This window comes from Rhagoletis pomonella, unplaced genomic scaffold (genome assembly GCF_013731165.1).
Source record: "Rhagoletis pomonella isolate Grant_MI unplaced genomic scaffold, Rhpom_1.0 Rhpom_scaffold_00001, whole genome shotgun sequence".
In the NCBI taxonomy this organism is placed as follows: Eukaryota; Metazoa; Arthropoda; class Insecta; order Diptera; family Tephritidae; genus Rhagoletis; species Rhagoletis pomonella.
Genome location: NW_023458555.1, coordinates 34,476,600 through 34,494,950, shown reverse-complemented (window position 1 = coordinate 34,494,950; position 18,351 = coordinate 34,476,600). Strand labels below are relative to the sequence as shown.

At 42.7% G+C, this 18,351-nt stretch overlaps 1 protein-coding gene across 1 annotated transcript in view; it reads right to left on the bottom strand.

The window, feature by feature from the left end:
• Nucleotides 1-18,351, bottom strand: part of LOC118744734 — a 44,968-nt gene that overhangs the window by 20,271 nt on the left and 6,346 nt on the right. Inside the window, exons 2-4 of the mRNA XM_036478028.1 lie at nucleotides 11,688-18,351; nucleotides 3,207-3,377; nucleotides 2,163-3,008 (exon numbers count right to left, since the gene is read on the bottom strand). The exon at nucleotides 11,688-18,351 is cut by the window's right edge and continues 1,507 nt beyond it. Of these exons, the coding sequence (XP_036333921.1) occupies nucleotides 2,163-3,008; nucleotides 3,207-3,377; nucleotides 11,688-18,351 (7,681 nt within the window). The remainder of the gene's footprint in view (nucleotides 1-2,162; nucleotides 3,009-3,206; nucleotides 3,378-11,687) is intronic.

Sequence of the window (18,351 nt, the reverse complement as noted above, 5' to 3'; positions counted from 1 at the left end):
TAAAAATTGCAGTGCCACTACTATTCGTTGTTGAAGTCACGCCAAGAGCATTGTGTATCTACAACATTAGGGGAGATACGACGACTCTATTAAGACGAAAGCGTTGGCAAATGTTTTTAGACGATCAGTGAGTGACATAAAAGCGAGAAAGCATGAAGGAATTAAAATAATTAAAAAAGGTAAAAAAAGAATGCTGCGACTGAACGGAAGAGGTGCATAAATACATATTACGGTAGCGCTGGCGCTATGACAAAGATAGCACTAAGCTCATGTATACGGGTGGCACACGCAGCGAGCGATTACCGCATTTTCATTAGGCCATTAGGCAGGCAATTATAAGGCTCGTATGCCGCGCAACATACACGTGAATTGAGAATATTCTTTTCTTAGCGGTCTCCTTTTTTTTGTGTTCCATTTTCAGTACCGCTGTTTGTATGTATATACACTTCCGCTAAGCGGCATGTGTTGTCAAGTAAATAGCGAAATAATTATGCGTTGAGTGTGTACTATGTATGAAATAAATGAGATACGACAGTTCAATGTACTTGTAGCTTTTAAATTTTCTATGTTAAAGCAACAAAAGGCTTAATACTTAAGCGCAAATAAGAAAAAAAGAAAAAAAAAAAAATGTTTTTAAAACAAAAATACTCGCTAGCGTAAAAACGCAACGAAGCAATCAGTTGTGTAAAAAAAGCGGCACACTTACAATGAGATAAAAAGTGTTTGCTAGTCTTCAAAAAAAAAAAAATAAATGTAAATAAGTATTTGTCGTTAACAAAACAAAAAAAAACACTAAAACAACAATAAAAATTTGTCGCAAATTGCGCGTAGCCAGAGCGATTCGCGCATTAACTGAACTGGAGCATGCATGCAACGCGACGGCAGTGACACGGTGGCGCAATAAAAAGGGAGTAGTGTACTGTTGCCGCAGAGGCAGAAGAGAATGAGGGGGGAAAGAGAAGCTGGAATTGTAAAGAAAGTAGAGTAGGAATTGCAGTAATAGTGTCGTATTAGTACTAGTAGTAATAGTAGGTTGGTAGTAAAAGAGCAGTAGAATGGTAGTAGATTCGTAGTAGAATGGTAGAAGAATAGCAGCAGTTCGTTGGTAGTAAAATGGTAGCGTAATGGCAAAAGTGTCAAAGTCTATTCTACTTAGAATAATGGATGTTTGATACTAAAAATAGTTCCATAGATAGTAAAAGTAGTAGATATAGTTCGAGTATGATAGCAGAATAGTAGTAGGAATAAGTAGCAGTAGAATGGTGGTAGAGTAACACTTCGTTAGTTCTAGAACAGTATTAGGTTAGTGTCAAAGTGGACTAGTGGAAGTATGATAGTTAAATAGTAGTTCGAGTATAATAGACGAATAATGGTAGCGCAATGGTAGTCGAATAGTACCTTGGCTAGTTGTAAAATGGTAGTTGAAATATGGTACCGTAATCGTAGTTATTAGTAGAATGATGGTAGAATAGCAGTTCGTTTGTAGTAAAATAGTAGTAGAATAGTTGTAATTAGTTGTTAAATAGTAGCGTAATAGCGTAGTAGTGTCAAAGCAGAATAGGGGAAGTATGATTGTAAAACAGTAGTTCGAGTATGACAGCAGAATAGTAGTGGGATAGCAGTAACAGTTATACATAGTATTAGTAGACGCAATCTTCCATAATAGTCATAGTAGAGGAGTAGGAAAACAAGTAGAATATGTAGTAGATAATTACTAAAAATAGTACTAAAAGAGTACTTAGTACTAATACACAGCACTAAAAGCACACTGATCATTTAACGACTTGAGCATAACTCCCACACGTCACCACAAGGCAAAATTATAAAGAAAATTAAAAAAAAATTATGTAGGAAATTGGCGGCGGCTTTATTTGCTGGCTTAAAATAGTATGCGTTAATTTAACCGCCGCGCCATTACTATATGAGGAGTTTAAGGGTTATGTGTATGAATGTTGTTGTATGTACATTGTTAACGGATTGTTTTTTTTTTTATTTAATAGGGTAGTATTATTTATTAACCAAGCAATCAAAAATGAAAACGCTGCCAGCCAACCAACTGAGCCTACGCTGCCAGCCAGCCAGCCAGCTCAGTTAGGCGCTGGCAGCTTTTAAGCTACCACAATATGTAAATACCGTACGCAGACTGCGTCGAAAGCACCTACCTGCATGAAACTTGCAATGCGTCTTTAGTGCACCCTCCGTGCCAAATTGCTTGCCACATTCCTCGCAAGCGTGTGGCTTGCGTAGAAAATGCACCGTCAATTTGTGCAGCGTGAGTTGAGATGGGCGCGGAAAGCGTACATGACACAACGTACACTCATACGGTCTGCCCTCGCTGTCGTGCGTCTCCATGTGTCGCTGCAGAGCGGTGCGCATGCGAAAACCGCGCTTACAGATCGAGCATACAAACGGCATTGAAGCTTGATTGCTATGCGCCAGCTGATGATGTTTGCGCAGCGCAATATCGTTGGTGAAACGCGCATCGCAGAAGAGGCAATTGTGACTGTTGCGTAAGACGCGCTCCATCAGCAGCAACTCATCTTCGGAGGCATTTGAATTACCACCACTGGCACCGCCACTCACCCCACCGCCCATGGCTGCCATGCTTGCGTATTTGGCGCTGGCGCGCCGTTTGCGGAAATGTCGCAGTGTTGCTGTATTGTTGGTTGAGGTCGAATCGGGTTCGGTTTGTTCTGGCGAGGGGAGTGTGACATGTGGCGCATTCTTTGCTACGGGCTCAAGTAATTGCTCTTCGTGTTGCTGTTGCTGCTGCTGTTGCTGCTGCTGCTGCTGCTCGTAGGCAGTTTCTTCTTCTTCCTCTTCCTCTTCTTCTTGCTGGTCAAACTGCTCATGCTGCTGCTGCTGCTGCTGTTGCTCCTGTTGTTGCAGATATTCTTCTTGCTGCTGCTGCAGCTGCTGCTGCTGTTGCAAATGGTGTTGTTGCTGTTGCAGTTGTTGCGTTTGCAGCGCATCGCATGGCTGCGCATGTGAATGGTCTGCATTGAAAGCTGTTGTTAATAGAAAAAAGTGGCAGTTAATTGAAATAGTTAGTTAGCTAGTTTGCATTTAATATAATTTTATTTAATTTTCATTCATTTTCTACACGCAATTCAGATTTTCATGTTCATTTGTTGTTCTTGTTGTTGTTGTTGTTGTATAATATGTTATTTATATAGTACTTATGTATGTATTTTTTTTCAACTTACGATCATCACAATCGGGGCAACAAAGTATGCGTTGCGGTTTGCCGCCGCTTGAACTTGGCGTTGATGTGTTGCTGCCGCACACTGCCACGGTAGCCGCTGCCGCCGCCTGATTTGTTGTCATCGTTGTCGACTCGGCCGTCAATTGCGTGGTGTCCAGTTGCAAATCTATCGCTGCAGGCGAGAACAAACAATGCATACAAATTAGTTATAGTGTAATTTAGTTATTAGCTTGGGAGGAAAAAAAAAAAAAGTGCTAGCGCATAAATAATGATATGTTACGGCCAAAGGAGTGAGTAGCACAAAAAAGAGGCTTATAATTAAATAAACACATAGAGGAGGAGCTGGGTGAAGAATTAAGCGATGGAAAAGTATTTTTTCTTTATAAGAAAAATCTTTTCTATACGTTTGAAGTAAGTAGACTCGGCAGCTTGGCGTACTTGGCTGTTTTTGGACAACACTGCTTTTGAAAGATGCTTTATTTTGTGTTTAAAGTGTAAGTAAATGAAGAAAGCTGCTTTGAAGGCTTCGTATTAAATAAACATATTTTGGAATGGGGTTAGCGGCCTATGATGTGATACATATGTATATCAGGTTAGATGGCAGCTGCTTGCAACAAGTAGGCAAACTTACGGGTATCATAAGCCGTCCTTTGTAGTACCATTAAAAGTTGGTCTATGAGAAAGAAAATAGCAACTGATTAGTGATTATTTGATAATCGCTCTACTCTATATAATACAACTATACAAGCAACTGATTTCCAAGCCCTAAAAGCTCACCAATTGTATTGTTCTCAGCAGTGAGATCCAATACTATAATCACATACAACTTTTTCGCGCGCAATCAGGACAACAAAAGCGTAGATGTTGAAAATTTTCCACCTCACTATCTTCTTTATAGGTGCCGCAATGAGGTTATAACATTATTTCGAGCGTCAAACAGATTTCTGTACAACGCCTGCTGAACTAAGTTGTTGGCCAGAAGTTCCAGAATGACCCTACTTTTAGTCAACGGAACTCCCCATACTATCTACGCTTGTAAGCCACACCTAGCCAGTCAATCAGCTATACCATTCTGACGTTATAAAAGGTTAATTGATTTTCCGATGACGACTAAGGAGCCATGCTTGCCGATTATTTCGACATCCCTTCTGCCTCCAGGCCGACCCTGTCGAAACATCTCACTTCCTGAGCCTACCGTTAGTTAAGCTTAACAACAACGATTGAAGGAGTGACTATCCGTTCTAGGCAGCGCTAAGTAGCCGCAGGTAGGCCTTCTTAAGTGAAGCCATTCTAGAAGGCTCACCCAAGAAGGGCTTCCCCGCATGCCTTCGAGCAGGGCCTTCCCTATCTAAAATTTACGCGAATGTATAAGCTTATTTTACTTACTAGCCAATGCCCGGCAGCGTGCCTCACTATGCCTTAAAAGTACTTTTGCATTGTTACTTCCTCCTAAAACTTTTATGGCTGCATTTATAAGAAATGAAATAGATTTGAGGAGTATTATGAATTGAGATTTTCAAACAAATTTTCGATTTATAAAACATAATACTTTATTTTTTTATGAATAGAGGTGTTAGTTAATATATACTCGTATAACTCGATTTTACATATCCTGCCCTTTCTTTAAAAGTTTTTTTTATATCATTATTTATTTTCAAATAGGTGGCAATCCGCTAGAAAAATATTTTCGGTAGTAAACCTCCTTAGTTCGACACACGTATTGTAATATTTTATCAATTCATTAATTGAATAAAATTTTTCAAGCAGGTGGCAACCCTCCTCAGACATATTTTTTGCAGTAAACTCTACAAAACCTCATTAGTTTGATATCCTTATTGCAATATTTAATTTATCTTATCAATTAAATTAAATTTTCCAAACAAGTGGCAACCTGCCACAAAATATTTTTGACTCAAAGCCTTCTTAAATCTCTTTCCTTCGACTGCCATTTTCATTTTATCAAATTTTCTTAACTGAAATTTTCAAACAGGTGGCAACTCTCTTATTATTATTTTCCTACCACTCCTCGAGCCTTTTCTTGTACAAACAAATTCCTTCCAACTTTTCTTTCACAAAAGTTATCGTTCAATTTGCAACACTTTACACTGTATGTATTAAGGCTTTTGGAATGGTTTTGTGATTTAACTCCGATTTTCTGGTTTTTGCGCACAATTTATGAACGAATATAGTTTCCTTTATTGAGCTCATTTTTCATGTAAAACAAAGACTATTCTAGCAAAACCATACACTTGTTGGATTTTATTCCATTACATTTGACGTAAAAAACAATCGCTTACTTGCACAATCAGTTTTTTATTCGTATATGTACATATTTACACACTTCTGTTAAGGAGAAACCCATTTAAAATGAGCATTTCAAAGGACATACGGCCATCCGGCACGTTATTATACAACTGGCAATAAGCCAATAGACAATTGTGTTTTTGGGTTGAAGTTATACTATTTGCCGCATCCGGCCCTACAACCTTACAACTCGTTTTCATCTTATTTTGGCACTACAACTATTTGTGTCGGTTTGGGACAAAGCCAAAAAACTTGGCCAAATGCCACCTCCAAAAAACAAAAACTTTTGTAGTATTTCGATGCTCTAATACCTTTCAAATATCATTAGCCAAATCTACAATATATTGCCAATTTGATTAAGTATACTCTACATCCACTTTTCATAATATATTTATTCTACCACATTTGAGTTAATTTCCTAATTTGGACACTAAGTATATAAACATTTTCATGCCACAAATAAGTAGGTACTCGTGTGTATATAATTCAATTTCCCAGCACAATTCAGCATTCATTCAACCGGAAATACTCAAATTAGGAAATTTTCAGCAAACTCTACATTACTGCAAAGTGATAATGCTCAATGGTAGATAGCGAGCCAGTCACTCACTCAACCAGCCAGTCAGTTAGCCAGCCAGACAGACAGTCAGACAGTCAGACAGTCAGCCAGTCAGCCAGGCATCCATCCAACCAGCCAATGTTTTTTTTTTTTTTATTTATGACTCCTTAAGTGGCAATTAAGAGCGCCATTAAGGGCAATTGAAACATCAGCTTTGATTTTCAAGGCCACCGCAGAAGCAGTATATTTAACAAGCATTACAGCTTTACAGCATTACAATAACAACTGTCTACTTTTTAATCTAATCAGAGATGACATTAATATTCAGCAGCGCTGAATTTAAAGTGATAATACAAAGCGCATGGGGGTAGAAGTGGCAGGCCATTCGAAAAGTTGATGATACATTATTTGAAGCTGAATGCACTTTGGTAACGGATAAAGATACATATGTAAATGATTCTAAAAGGCGAAAAGCGAGTTATGGCGTTCACATTTGTGGTTAACCGAAAAATGTTTATTTTTTTAAAAACCAAAAAAAAAAAACAAATACTAAATGTTATGGGTGGCCAGATTGTATTTTCAATATATTACTGTTATCATTTCGTTAGGTGAAAATGTATGCGTGGTTGCACAGACCTCAAACGGCAGGCAGTGAGTGTCAGACGAAGTCAATAGGCGCCGTTAAAGCACCAGAGGCGCCAAAAGCATTCAATGATTTGTGGGGAAAACAAAAAAAAAAAATTTTAATTAGAAAGGCACTGAATACACAAAACTACACAAAAATGCAATCTACGAAATACATATACATACATATTATACGAGCATAATAAAACTGTTGCGGTTTTCTTTGTGCGTGCAAAACGACTCGACCCATTTGAATAATTTTTTCTTCATTTGTTCGCTACAAACCCGAATGGTTTTAAAAGAAAACAATTTAGAGAGTTGCCACCAGTTTTGCAATTTTCGTTTAGATAAAGTGATAAGATAAAGTAACCATTGCAATATGCATGTCAAAAGAAAGACATTTAGTTGGGCTCACAGCAGAAAATATTTTTGAGTAAGGTTGCCAACTGTTTGAAAAAAATTATTTAATTGAAAAGATAAATTAAATATTACATTATGGGTATCAAACTAAAGAGGTTTAAGAAAGTTTACAATCGAAAATATTTTTAAGGCGGACGCCACCTGTTTTAAAAATTGTATTTAATTAATAGAACGGATAAATTAAATGCATATTACAATATGGGTATCAAACTAGAAAGGTTTAAGAAAGTTTACGATCGAAAATATTTTTGAGGCGGATGCCACCTGTTTGAAACATGTTATTAAATTAAATTAATTAGGTAAACTAAATATTACTATTGAAAAATATTTTTGAGGCCACCAGTTTCAAATATTTTATTTTATTAAATTAATTAAAAAAGTTTACTAAAGAAAATATTTTTGAGGTTGGTTGCCACATATTTGAAAAACTTAATTCAATTAAATTAATAAGGTAAACTGAATCTTACAATATGGATATCAAACGAAAGGTATTTGAGAAATCTTTGACTTAAAAATACCTTCAACTGAGTTGCCACTTATATAAATGGTAAAAACTAAAAATCATAAATTAAATTAAATACTACAAGATTGTTATCAAATGAAAAGTGGTTGGTACAGCTTTAATAGAATATGTTTTTTCGCAGGGCTGCCACTTATTCAAAAGCCGAACACTAAAAAAGCTACTACAATTTTCGTTCACTTACGTATCCGAAAACGTTAAAAAAGTGCAGTTCTCGTATGCGGATCTGAACAGAAAAGGACTACAATTTTCATTAATTTGCGCTTTTAGAAAACATTCGAAAATGAAGAAAATTTTCAAAAAAAAAAACAATTTTCGTATCGTCAAAGTATCCGAAAATGGCATCAGTAAACGGGCAAAAATCCGCATTTCATCCACTTTTTTCCTTTTTCGGATCTATTTTCAGATTTATTGCTGCCTGGGTTAATATATGCCATTTTATTTACAAGATAAAATACATTTGGGTCATATTAAAAAGAGAATTTCACAAAATGTCGGCTAATTTTTTTTTGCGGTTGGGGCTCAATATGTAAGTAATTAACTAAACAAAAAAGTTTTTTTTTTATTGGGAGCGGGAGCGGAGCTAAGAGCAAAGCTCGGGGCGAAATGCAATACTGGAGCGCAGTTAGAGTGAAGCGATGAAAAAAAAGGTTTGCTACGAAGCTCTGTTAAGAACAATATTAACTAATGGCCTTATTAAAAAAAAAAAAAAAATAAAGTAGGTTTAAAAAGCGTTATAAAATGACATTTTCAAACATTTTTCAATTTATAAACCTTTTTTAAAGCTACTTTATTTCTTATGAATAGCCATGAGTTTTGGATGTAGTGCGAGGGCGCCGCCCTTCCCCCTAAATTTCATTCTGGCCACGCCGATGACGCCGGATATTTGCCAGTTGATGAATAAATATTGAATATTGCGTTTGTTAGTTTGTGTCTAAAAGTGAGGTTAGAAATATCTGTTTCGTTGAAATCTCATTCAATACACGTAAATATAATAAGTACACAATTAACTAGGAGGGTGACAACCTATTTTCGCACTTTCATACCACGCAACCAAGCATTTTATTTATACACACAATTGAGCGCGCCCTGCAACAATTGAAGTGAGGGGCGTATGCCACACAATGGACAATTTTAGAGGTGGCAGTTAATTAACGAGTGTTGTGCATTGTCAATGAACTCGTCGTCGTCTGCAAAGCAATTGTGAACCGAGCAGCTGTGATGAGTTAGAGAGTGCGGTGCGCATTGCTGAAGTTGATGTGTACCCTCTCTCTTTACAAGTTTCATATGCAGCCTTTGATGTTAGAATAGGCGAAGGGCGTGTATGCGTGTCTTCCTATTTTTTTTATTTTTTTGTTTTTATTTTTTTTTTTTGGTGACCTAAGTCAACATCCATCCATTCTTTCGTTCTTCTGCTGCGGTTATTGTAGCGCTCTCAAAGCATTTCGCTTTTGGTGAGGCCATCGGCAATCGGCAATCGTCGACGACCACCAGCATATTTATAACTTCACCACCACCACCACCGCCAGGCAGAGCATTATTTCGCATTAGAAGTGTATTTTCGTGGTACTTGTACCGGAAATCTCGCTTGGATAAACACACAATACACACTAAATACTTATTTTTTTTTTGTTTGTTTTCTGCTATGCACATTTGTACAAACATATTTATGAACCGTGAAGTCGTCGCTAAAATTAAACTTCCGCTATGAAAAGCGATTCTTCACAAAAGCCACAATCTATATACATACGTATGTATGTATTTATGTATGAATGTACTTACTCCCATATATTTTTGTTTGTGTATGCATTGCATTTACACTGCCTAGTAATTTATAAATATCCTCATTCATTAGAGTAAAATTTGTGTATCACAATGCCACGGGAAGCAACTTCAAATGTGCGCAATTCGAAGTGGGTGTGGGTAAGTGTGTGTGTGTGTGTGTGTGAGGCGCCTATGTCCTACACAAAATATGAAAATTAATAAAGGATACCATCTAGCAAGCATGTATTGTCTAGCATTTCTAATAAATTTTAACATTTTCACGAATTTCTTTCAAAGTCGTTCAAGGCTGTTTTCAGAGTGGGGAGTTAATACCAATTTATATGAAAACTTTTCGAAAACTGTAATTTTCACTTTTATACCTATTATTTATTATGCCGAATTTCCACTAGGCATTGAGTGACAAAAAATTGGTGCCATTTAATAAATGCCATGGGGAAATGAACTTATGGACTATTTTTTATAATGTAATGATACGAATATTCTTAAATGCGCAATTTTGTTATTGCAATTTTTTCCTTTGAATGCCTAGTGGAAATCCAGCATTAAACCTATAATGGCAGGCCAGCCATTATCCACCTCCAAACCGTCTCAAATTTTTGATATAGTTGGAACCTTAACCCCTTCAGTACAAGCGTCCAATATATGTGACTATTTTTTGTGCTTAAAGCTCTTTTTTTCCTAAATAAGAGCTTTAGTTGTTAAAAGAACAGTTGTTTTGAGATAATCATATCATTCTTCTTTACCGCGTTCCGTTTATTGTGATTTCGGGATGCATTTGACCGTGTTTTTTTCATTAAAGGGAAAGTGTAACAATAGTCGATAGTGAACAGCATTGAAAACGAAAATAATTACACAAAAATAATTCAAATTTTTATAAAAAATATTATTCATAGTTTTGAAGTATATTTCGGCAAAGGAAAGAAAAAAAATTTAAATCACTTCGCATTTTAACAACAAACCATGTAGGTGTACCACTGTTCAATATAAGAAACGATGAATTAAGATAACGGTTGATTTATTGTACTTAGGGCCGTTTTCTGAAGTAACCTTTATCTTACAGGTTACTTCAGGAAACTGCCCTTAAAGAGTTAATATTTCTCTCCCATTTCACCTGCATCCGTAATCCTCTCAGAACTTAAAACTCTCAAGTTGATATCTTCCAATTCAGCATTTCTTATATCAACCTATTAACGTTACTGAACGGAGTGGAAAAATTTTTAAAATGTTATAATTCTCAAATTCTTATATGAGGTCTTTAGTTAAAATTCTTTCAGGGACCGAGAACAAAGTGTATGATCCAAACTTAATGTCGTTCTCATAGTTTTGTTCCTAAGAATGCTTAAAAAACAAGCCAGAAAAGAGAAAAGAACTGTCGAGAAAGTTCTCGATGGGATTTACATAAGCCCAAAACCCTGACGAACATTCCCAAAGTGAACAAAATGGGAACAAAAGTCTCCGAAGAACTATCTGGGAACTAAAGTCTGAGGAACTTTCTGACAGAGAACGAAACGGGAGCAAATCTTCTCTGAACTATTAGCTAAGAATGGAAGAGATAATAAAATTTTTCTCATAGCGTTCCATTAGTTAGAAATGTTGGAATATTAAAATTAATAAAAAAAAAATAATTGAAAGATACTATGCAAATTAAGTCAACGAAAGATTTAAGACACGAACGTTCTTAGACAGAAAATCAGGGATCGTAACAGTTACAACTTTCGTTAAAAAATCGGCCTTTAACAATTATTTTTTTTACTTTTATTTAATTACTCCTTAAATAACAGGTTTTTCTGATTTTTATTTTATAAATCCAAGATAACAATTATTTTAAATTTTTGTCTAAATTATCTGCAAATAACATTTAGCTTCCTTACATATGTATAAATCTAGAATAATTTACTAAGTTCAATGAAGCATTAGCCGCGCGAAGTGCCTACTTTGAGCAGTAAAATCGATTTTCTAGCATAAAATTTTGTCTGTAAAAATTTGCATTCAAATCTCCAATCGATTGGGGTATATTTATTTAGCTAGCTAGCTAGCAATGCAAAACAACGACACTTGCCTATGCAACGTCATATTTTCGCATTAGACGCACGCACAATGCTCCTAATAATTCAAAAGACATTTCTCATAATTTACCCAACATTTTCACTGCGCTTTGTTCTATTCATAAACCTAGCGCACAAAAAAAAAAATAGAACTAAAAATTATCAAAATACAAACAAAAATCCAATGACAACAATAAAAAAGGGGAACATTTCAAATTTACTTACATTTCTTGCCTCTGTTGGCCGTATCGTCACACACTTGCAAGTGCACATCCTCTACACGCACCATTGCCGCTTGCGAATTGGATGCTGCTGCTGCTGCTGCAGCGGCCGCTGCCGCCGAAGAAATTGCTGTATTGCGATTGCGGCTTTCCAGCCAAGTGGGTCGCTGTTGCAAGAAACATTTGCGCCGTTGTGCGGCTGCCTGCAGCTGCTGTTGTTGTTGCAATTGTCGCGCGTTAGCAGCCACCGCTTGTGTGGCCGATGGTCGCGATTGAGCGTAGGCTGTTACGGCTGGCGCCGGGTCTAATGCATGTGCGCGTTGTAAATGCTGATCGAGCGCACGTTGCGTACAGAAACTTTGGCCACACTGAGCGCATTGGAACCGATGTGCGCCATGTTCTTCGACTATGTGTTGTTGGCGCTGGGCACGTCGCATGAAATTCATGGGACAATGGGGACAATTGAAGGGTGTCTCCACCGGGTGCATGGCTATGATGTGATTGCTGTAGTCGAGATTGCTGGTGAATTTGGGACGCTTGTGACAGAAGCGGCAGACGAGGTTGACTTTTTGTGTGGTCGCGTTGGCGCGAGCAATGGCCGCTTGCTGCGGTTGCACTGGCGACGGATGCGGTTGAATCATTTGTAGCTGCTGCAGTGATGTCGGTTGACGTGCACGCGTATGTTGAAACATGCGTACTTGTGCTGGGAGAGCTTGCTGCTGCTGCTGCTGCTGCTGTTGTTGTTGGTGTTGCTGCTGACGTTGTTGTTGTTGTTGGTGGTGATGCTGTTGTAGCTGCTGCTGACGATGTTGGTAGTGCGATGCAGATGGTGTGGATGCGCAGCGCGGTGGTCGATTGCCAGCCAACGCCGAGGCGGAACGTGGTGGTGGCGTAGCATTGTGCAGCTGATAATGTTGCAAGTGACGCGGCGTGGACGTGTGATGCGCTGCACCTGGCGCAGCTGTACGTGGATTGATGAATTGTGGAGCTAAGTTGACGCCGTTCACCTGCACTGCAGACAAAGGTGCCAGTGCTGGCGCTTGTAGTTGTGGTTGCGCGTGTTGCATGATTACTGCTTGCGGCGGCTGTGACAACTGATACGTGGTTGGCTGATCAGATGTGCCGGCCGTTGTGGCATACAGTTGCGCGGTGGCGCCACCAGCGCTTGGTGAACCATACTCTTGTGGTATTACAATCATTATTTGTTGTTGCTGTTGCTGTTGCTGCTGTTGGTGTTGTTGCTGTCGCTGCTGCTGTTGCTGATGGCAGGCTTGGCGTTGTTGTGTTATAGCAGGCCCATCACCAGTCATGCCGTCAATGTAATTCTCATTCGCATCGACCACCGAACGTTTATCCAACTCGAGCGCATGGCGTTGGTGTTGGTGTTGGTGTTGCTGCTGCTGCTGCTGCTGCTGTAGTTGTTGCTGTTGGTGGGGGTGATGGTGCGCATGTGTATGCGATTGCTGTTGTGGCATTGCGGTCGCTGCAATCAAGTTTGGCTGATACAAATCGCTGGCGTTTATGTAGTAGGTGGTGGTGCCGCCGCCCGCTGTAGGTGCTTCGATGATGGCCGGCGAGAGGTTCGCCAAATCGGATGTCCATTGGATTTCTTGACCGGTGCCGAGGCCGTGAGCATAGAGGTTTACGCCCAGATTGGTCATCGGCTGTATGGGATTTGCGGCTTGCGCCAGTTGCATCTGCGCAGCCTCATAGGCGCAGCTGGGCGGCAAGGCAATGTAGTGTTGCTTCTGTTGTCCGGTTGAGCCATGCTGCTGATGCTGCTGCTTGGCCGAAGGCGTGGCCAGCATGGTGTGATGTATAACTTGTGGACGCTGCTGCTGGTGTTGCTGCTGTTTGCGCTGCTGCTCCAGAAGTTGTTGTTGCTGCTGTTGCAGGCGCTGCTGCTCCAAGTGTTGCTGTTGACGTTGTTGTTCCAACAATTGCTGCTGATGCAGCAGCTGCTCCTGCTGCTGTTGTTCGAGCAATTGCTGCTGCAGTAGGTGCTCTTGTTGCTGCTGTTGTTGTTGCAGCAGTTGTTGCTGCTTGAGCAGCTCTTCTTCTCGTTGCTGCTGTTGCAGCAGCAGTTCAGCCTGGGCGGGTTGTTGCTGCGCCAGCTGCGGTTGAGTTATTAGTTGTTGTTGCACTGGTACCACCTCTTCTGGCACCAAACGGGGCTGCTGTCCATCGGCCGCCTCCTTCTCCGCCGCCTCGCGCTCCCGCTCGGCCTGCTCCGTCGCTTCGAAGTCGTTAAGCAGCTGATCCAGCGTCTCGCTGTCCACCGCGTACTCTTTCGCTGCGCTTGCCCCATCGGCGTGCCCAACAGGCACACTAGGCGTTGGCGCATGCACCTGCACGCCAGTATCTGTTGCACAGGCCAAAACAACAGCCGACTCGTTGGTGTTGACCTCGTTGCCCTGCGCGATGTCCAAATACTGCTCAGGGGCCGCCTCCGCGGCAGCCACCTCGCAATTAGACTGCTGTTCAATGTTTACCGCCGTCGGCACTGCCCCTGCGGCCACGCCTGTCGGCTGTAATTCCACATCATTGTGGCTGCTCGCGGGACTGGCTGATGAATTATTAGCAGCTGCTGCCGCCAACTCAATATTCTCAAAGCAGGGTATGTCATTTTGGAAGCCAATCAACTCCGATTGCGTGCTATCCTCGGTGAAGCATTCGCCATATTTGTTACCGTTGCCGTGGCCATTGCTGTACTGTTTGCCATAGCCGCGCTGCCCCTGTCCCTGGCCCTGCTGTGGCTGCTGCTGCTGATGATGATGCGCCGGTGGTGGTGGACCCACAGACATGGGCGCAGGCAAAGGAGACGGCTCTGACATTTGGCCGCTGCTCACACTCGCCGGTTCCATGTGCATGTGCTGGACGTAGGGACTCGAGGCCACCGATAAGCTGCCGCCACCGCCGGCCATGCTGCTGCTACCCACGCTGCCAACGCCACCAAGCGGACTCTCGGCGTACATGCTGTGCGTGGGCGTGGTGGGCGGTTCGGAGAGTGGTGAGTACACCGATTGCGCGAAGAAATCATCCGCGCTAGACGACACTGGCGTGTAGATGTGCTGATCCTGCATTTCGTTGAGTATGCCACTCAGTGTGTTCTCCACGTCCTGCATCTCGCTCAAATTTGACTCGCTCAGTAGTTGGGTTGTGGGTTGCGACGTCGTTGTCGTGGTCGGGTGTATGGTTGTGTGTGGCGCGCCGCGGAAGGGTGCAGCAGTTTCGGCTTCGGCCTCCGCTTCGGCAAGCAAGGCGGCGGTGACATCGCCCGCCGGCAAAGTGGCTTGTAGCTCGTTGGCTTGTGGCGCTTCCGACTCATCGGCCAGCTCGGGCGCAAACTCGCTTATGAAATCATGCAACTTGGCGCCTGCTAAGCTCGCTGTGGCTGCTGCTGATGGCAAAGTGTTTGCTTGCACGCTGTTGCTGGTTATGCGTCCATTGGGGCTTGACCCAGTGCCGTCGCTGAAGCCCATACAGTCACTTTGCTCACTCTCGTACTGGCTGCTTGCGATGGCACAGCCGCCGTAGCGCATTAATTGCGTATTCGCAGCATCCACCTCTGTGACGAATTGCGTGCTGCATTTTAATGTTTGATTGTCGCCAGTTGGCTGAAGCGACTGCTTGTCGCCAGCGTGCTGCAGTTGAGATGCAACCATAGTTGATTTTGCATCAGAATTGCTTGAGGGCGCCTCAAGACACATATCACTTGTGACGCTGGTGTTGTTATTGCTGCTGTTGCTATCGTTGTTGTTGTTGTATTGCGCATTAATATGCTTGCCATGCATCGGTGGCTTACCATCTACACTTTCCACGTCTTGTGTTCGCACCGTCGCTTGGGGACTTGTTGCCGTTTTCGCTGTCAGCGCTGACACGTTGTTCGCGGTCTCATCACTTGACGCTTTGCCTGGCGATGTTGTCTTTTGCGCGTTGGCTGTTGTTAAGAATCTTCTTTGCAAGGCTGCGGATAGTGCAGAGAGTGGCACGCGCACAATTAATTGGTTACGTAACAGCACCGACACTGGTTTAGCTGCGGAAGTAGACGATGTTGATGGCGTCATCGATGGAGCCAACGATTTCAAGGCGATGGGTGGCGTCTGTGTAGAAGCCTTCATTGGCGAGAGCGTTTCAGTAGACTTGCTTGGTGACTTATTTGGTATTGAGATCTTCGATGTACCAGACACGAGCGTGGAAAAAGTCTTAAGAGACATAGGTGCCGTTGGCGACACTTTGCTTGGCGACAGCGTGGACGCCTCATCTTTATGGCTTGCAGCAGTAGTTGGCAAAAGCGCTGGCAGGAGTGGCAACAGAGGTACAAGCTGTGTGGGTAAGGACATGGTTGAGTTCGTGAAGTTAGATGTCGCTGCTGGTGCGCGTTCTTCCTTACTACGATCACAATTTTCTTTGGGCGCCTTCGCGTAGTCTTTGACATTCAAAATGTTTACATTATTTCTAATCGTCTTGCCCTTGTTTTGGCTGACAAGTTGCGCTGGTAGGCTGGGTGGTTCCGGCTTGCGCATAAGACTTGGCATATAATCGTCTTCCGTCGTGTCGTCGGTCATGCAGCAGTCGTTACAGCATGAACGTCGTTTACGTACGCGACGTCGCTTCTGGGATAGGTCAGCTGCAGCTTCCTCACCCTGCTGCTGTTGCTGCTTTGTCACACCGCCCACTACATGGTAGCGTGCTGCTGCTATGCCAGTTGTTGTTGCCGACGACGAATCGCCCATTGTTGCGCCACGCATGCTCTGCGCATCATTAGACCCAGCAGTTTTCGGCGCGCATGCGGCACAGGACGCTGGCCGTTTCTCCTGCACCAGCTTCAGTATAATGGGCATCACTTTGCCGTCGCTGGACGCACTACGTTTACTTGTCTCCTCCAGCAACTTGCGACGCTTCTTGATGCGCTTGCTGCGGCGCTCTGTGCACATAGTACTCGCCGTCGTCGCGCTATCTACATCCGTGGTGTAAGCCTCAGCATGGCTCATCTCAGTCTTTTGTTGGATTTCAGTGCGTGTAAGTGTTGTGGAATTTTGCGCTTCCGCCTCCGGCGCATATAGCACGAGCTGTTCATCTAGCTGTTCGGCCGCTTCCAACGCGGCTTGCTGCTGCTCGAGACCTTCCTTCATTTCGGCTTTCGTGCGCCAAGGTGAACGCGTTGACGAGGCTGAACTTTCAATCACTTCCGTTGGCAACTTACGTTTGAGCGTTATGCGTGTGCTACACGCTTCCGATAGTGCATCACAGCTCTGTACTGCTTCGAATTCGATTTCACTATCTGTAACACCAGTGGACATATGCACGTCCGTTAGGTATGCGTAGTCGTCTTCATCTGTTGTCGCCGTACTTGCTAGACTCTTGGTGACCTCATCGCTCACTTCACTATTATCTAAACGTCGCAAACGCACAACACATGAGGGTAACTGTTGATGCGCCATCGACTCGGTGGTTATACTATCATCTACTACATCGCATTCGTTTGTCGCTTTGTTGTCATCAACGTGCGTATGCTTATCGACGAAACATGGCAGGCGTGAACGTGCACGCCACTTGAGTCGTCGTCGACCACGGCGTGCGGTTGCATAGTATGAGAATGTCGGCTGTGGCGGTGGTGGTGGTGAGTTAGTGCCCTCCGTTCCCAACGTCATCGCCATCGTTGCTGCCGCGGGCGCGCTGGTGGTGTCACTGCCAGTCGCAATGACCGTTGCTGCTGTTTCGCTTTCACGCTCGCTTGCCGCCAATTGTGCAAGGCTGCGTCGCATTTGCTTTTTCTTGTAATGCAACGCTGTGAAAGCAGCAGCTGCTGCCGATGTGGAGGCGGGCGAAGCGGCGAGCAGTTGGGCAATGGGTCCTTTCAGTGTGCGTCGCATTTTCTGCTGCATGTGACGACGTGCGAATGAACGGCATTTGGGTGAGGTGCTGTACGCTTTGAGCGCGGCTTTCGTTACGAAAGAGGAGGAGGCAGCATGGTAGGTGGTGGTGAGGGAGTTTGTGCTATCGAGCAGCGCGGTGTCTTCCTCTGAGATCATTTCAGTTACAGCAGAGTTGATAGTTTCATTGTTCGTTGGGCTTTGCGTTCTTGCTGTTGCTGTGGTTGTTGTTGTTGTTGTTGTTGTTTGCAGCCGCAGTTCAACTGTTGCCATTAGCGTTTCAACGCCTTCATCATCACAATCAACATCAGAAGTAACAACAGGCACATTTTCAACGGCCAAACGTTCGTCAGTGGGCAAACGATTCTCTGCTCCATCGCCGTCAACGCCGTTTACATTTCTCAAACTCGAACTCCAATTCAAACTTGACTTTAAAGTGTTGCCAGCAACTCCCCTATTATTAAGCTCGATTGCCGCCGCCGCCGCCGCCGCCGCCACATTGCTTGTTGCCTCCGTCTCACTGGCAATTATCTGCGAGGCAGTCGCAACACCATCTTTCACAGTCTCGTTGTTGCACGTCGTCGTTCTCGTTGTTGCCGGCAAAATTGGCAAATTACTAATCTCAGACGCTTCCACTGTTTGTTTACTGCTTTGTACATCATTCGTCGGTGCTTCATTTATCGCTCTGGCCGCCTCCGTTGCCCTTGTAGCTGTGGTTGTTATATCGGCAGCCGCCGCCGCCGTCGCCTCTTGGCCGCTAATCAGTTTCTGCTGTACGTCATCGACAACGTC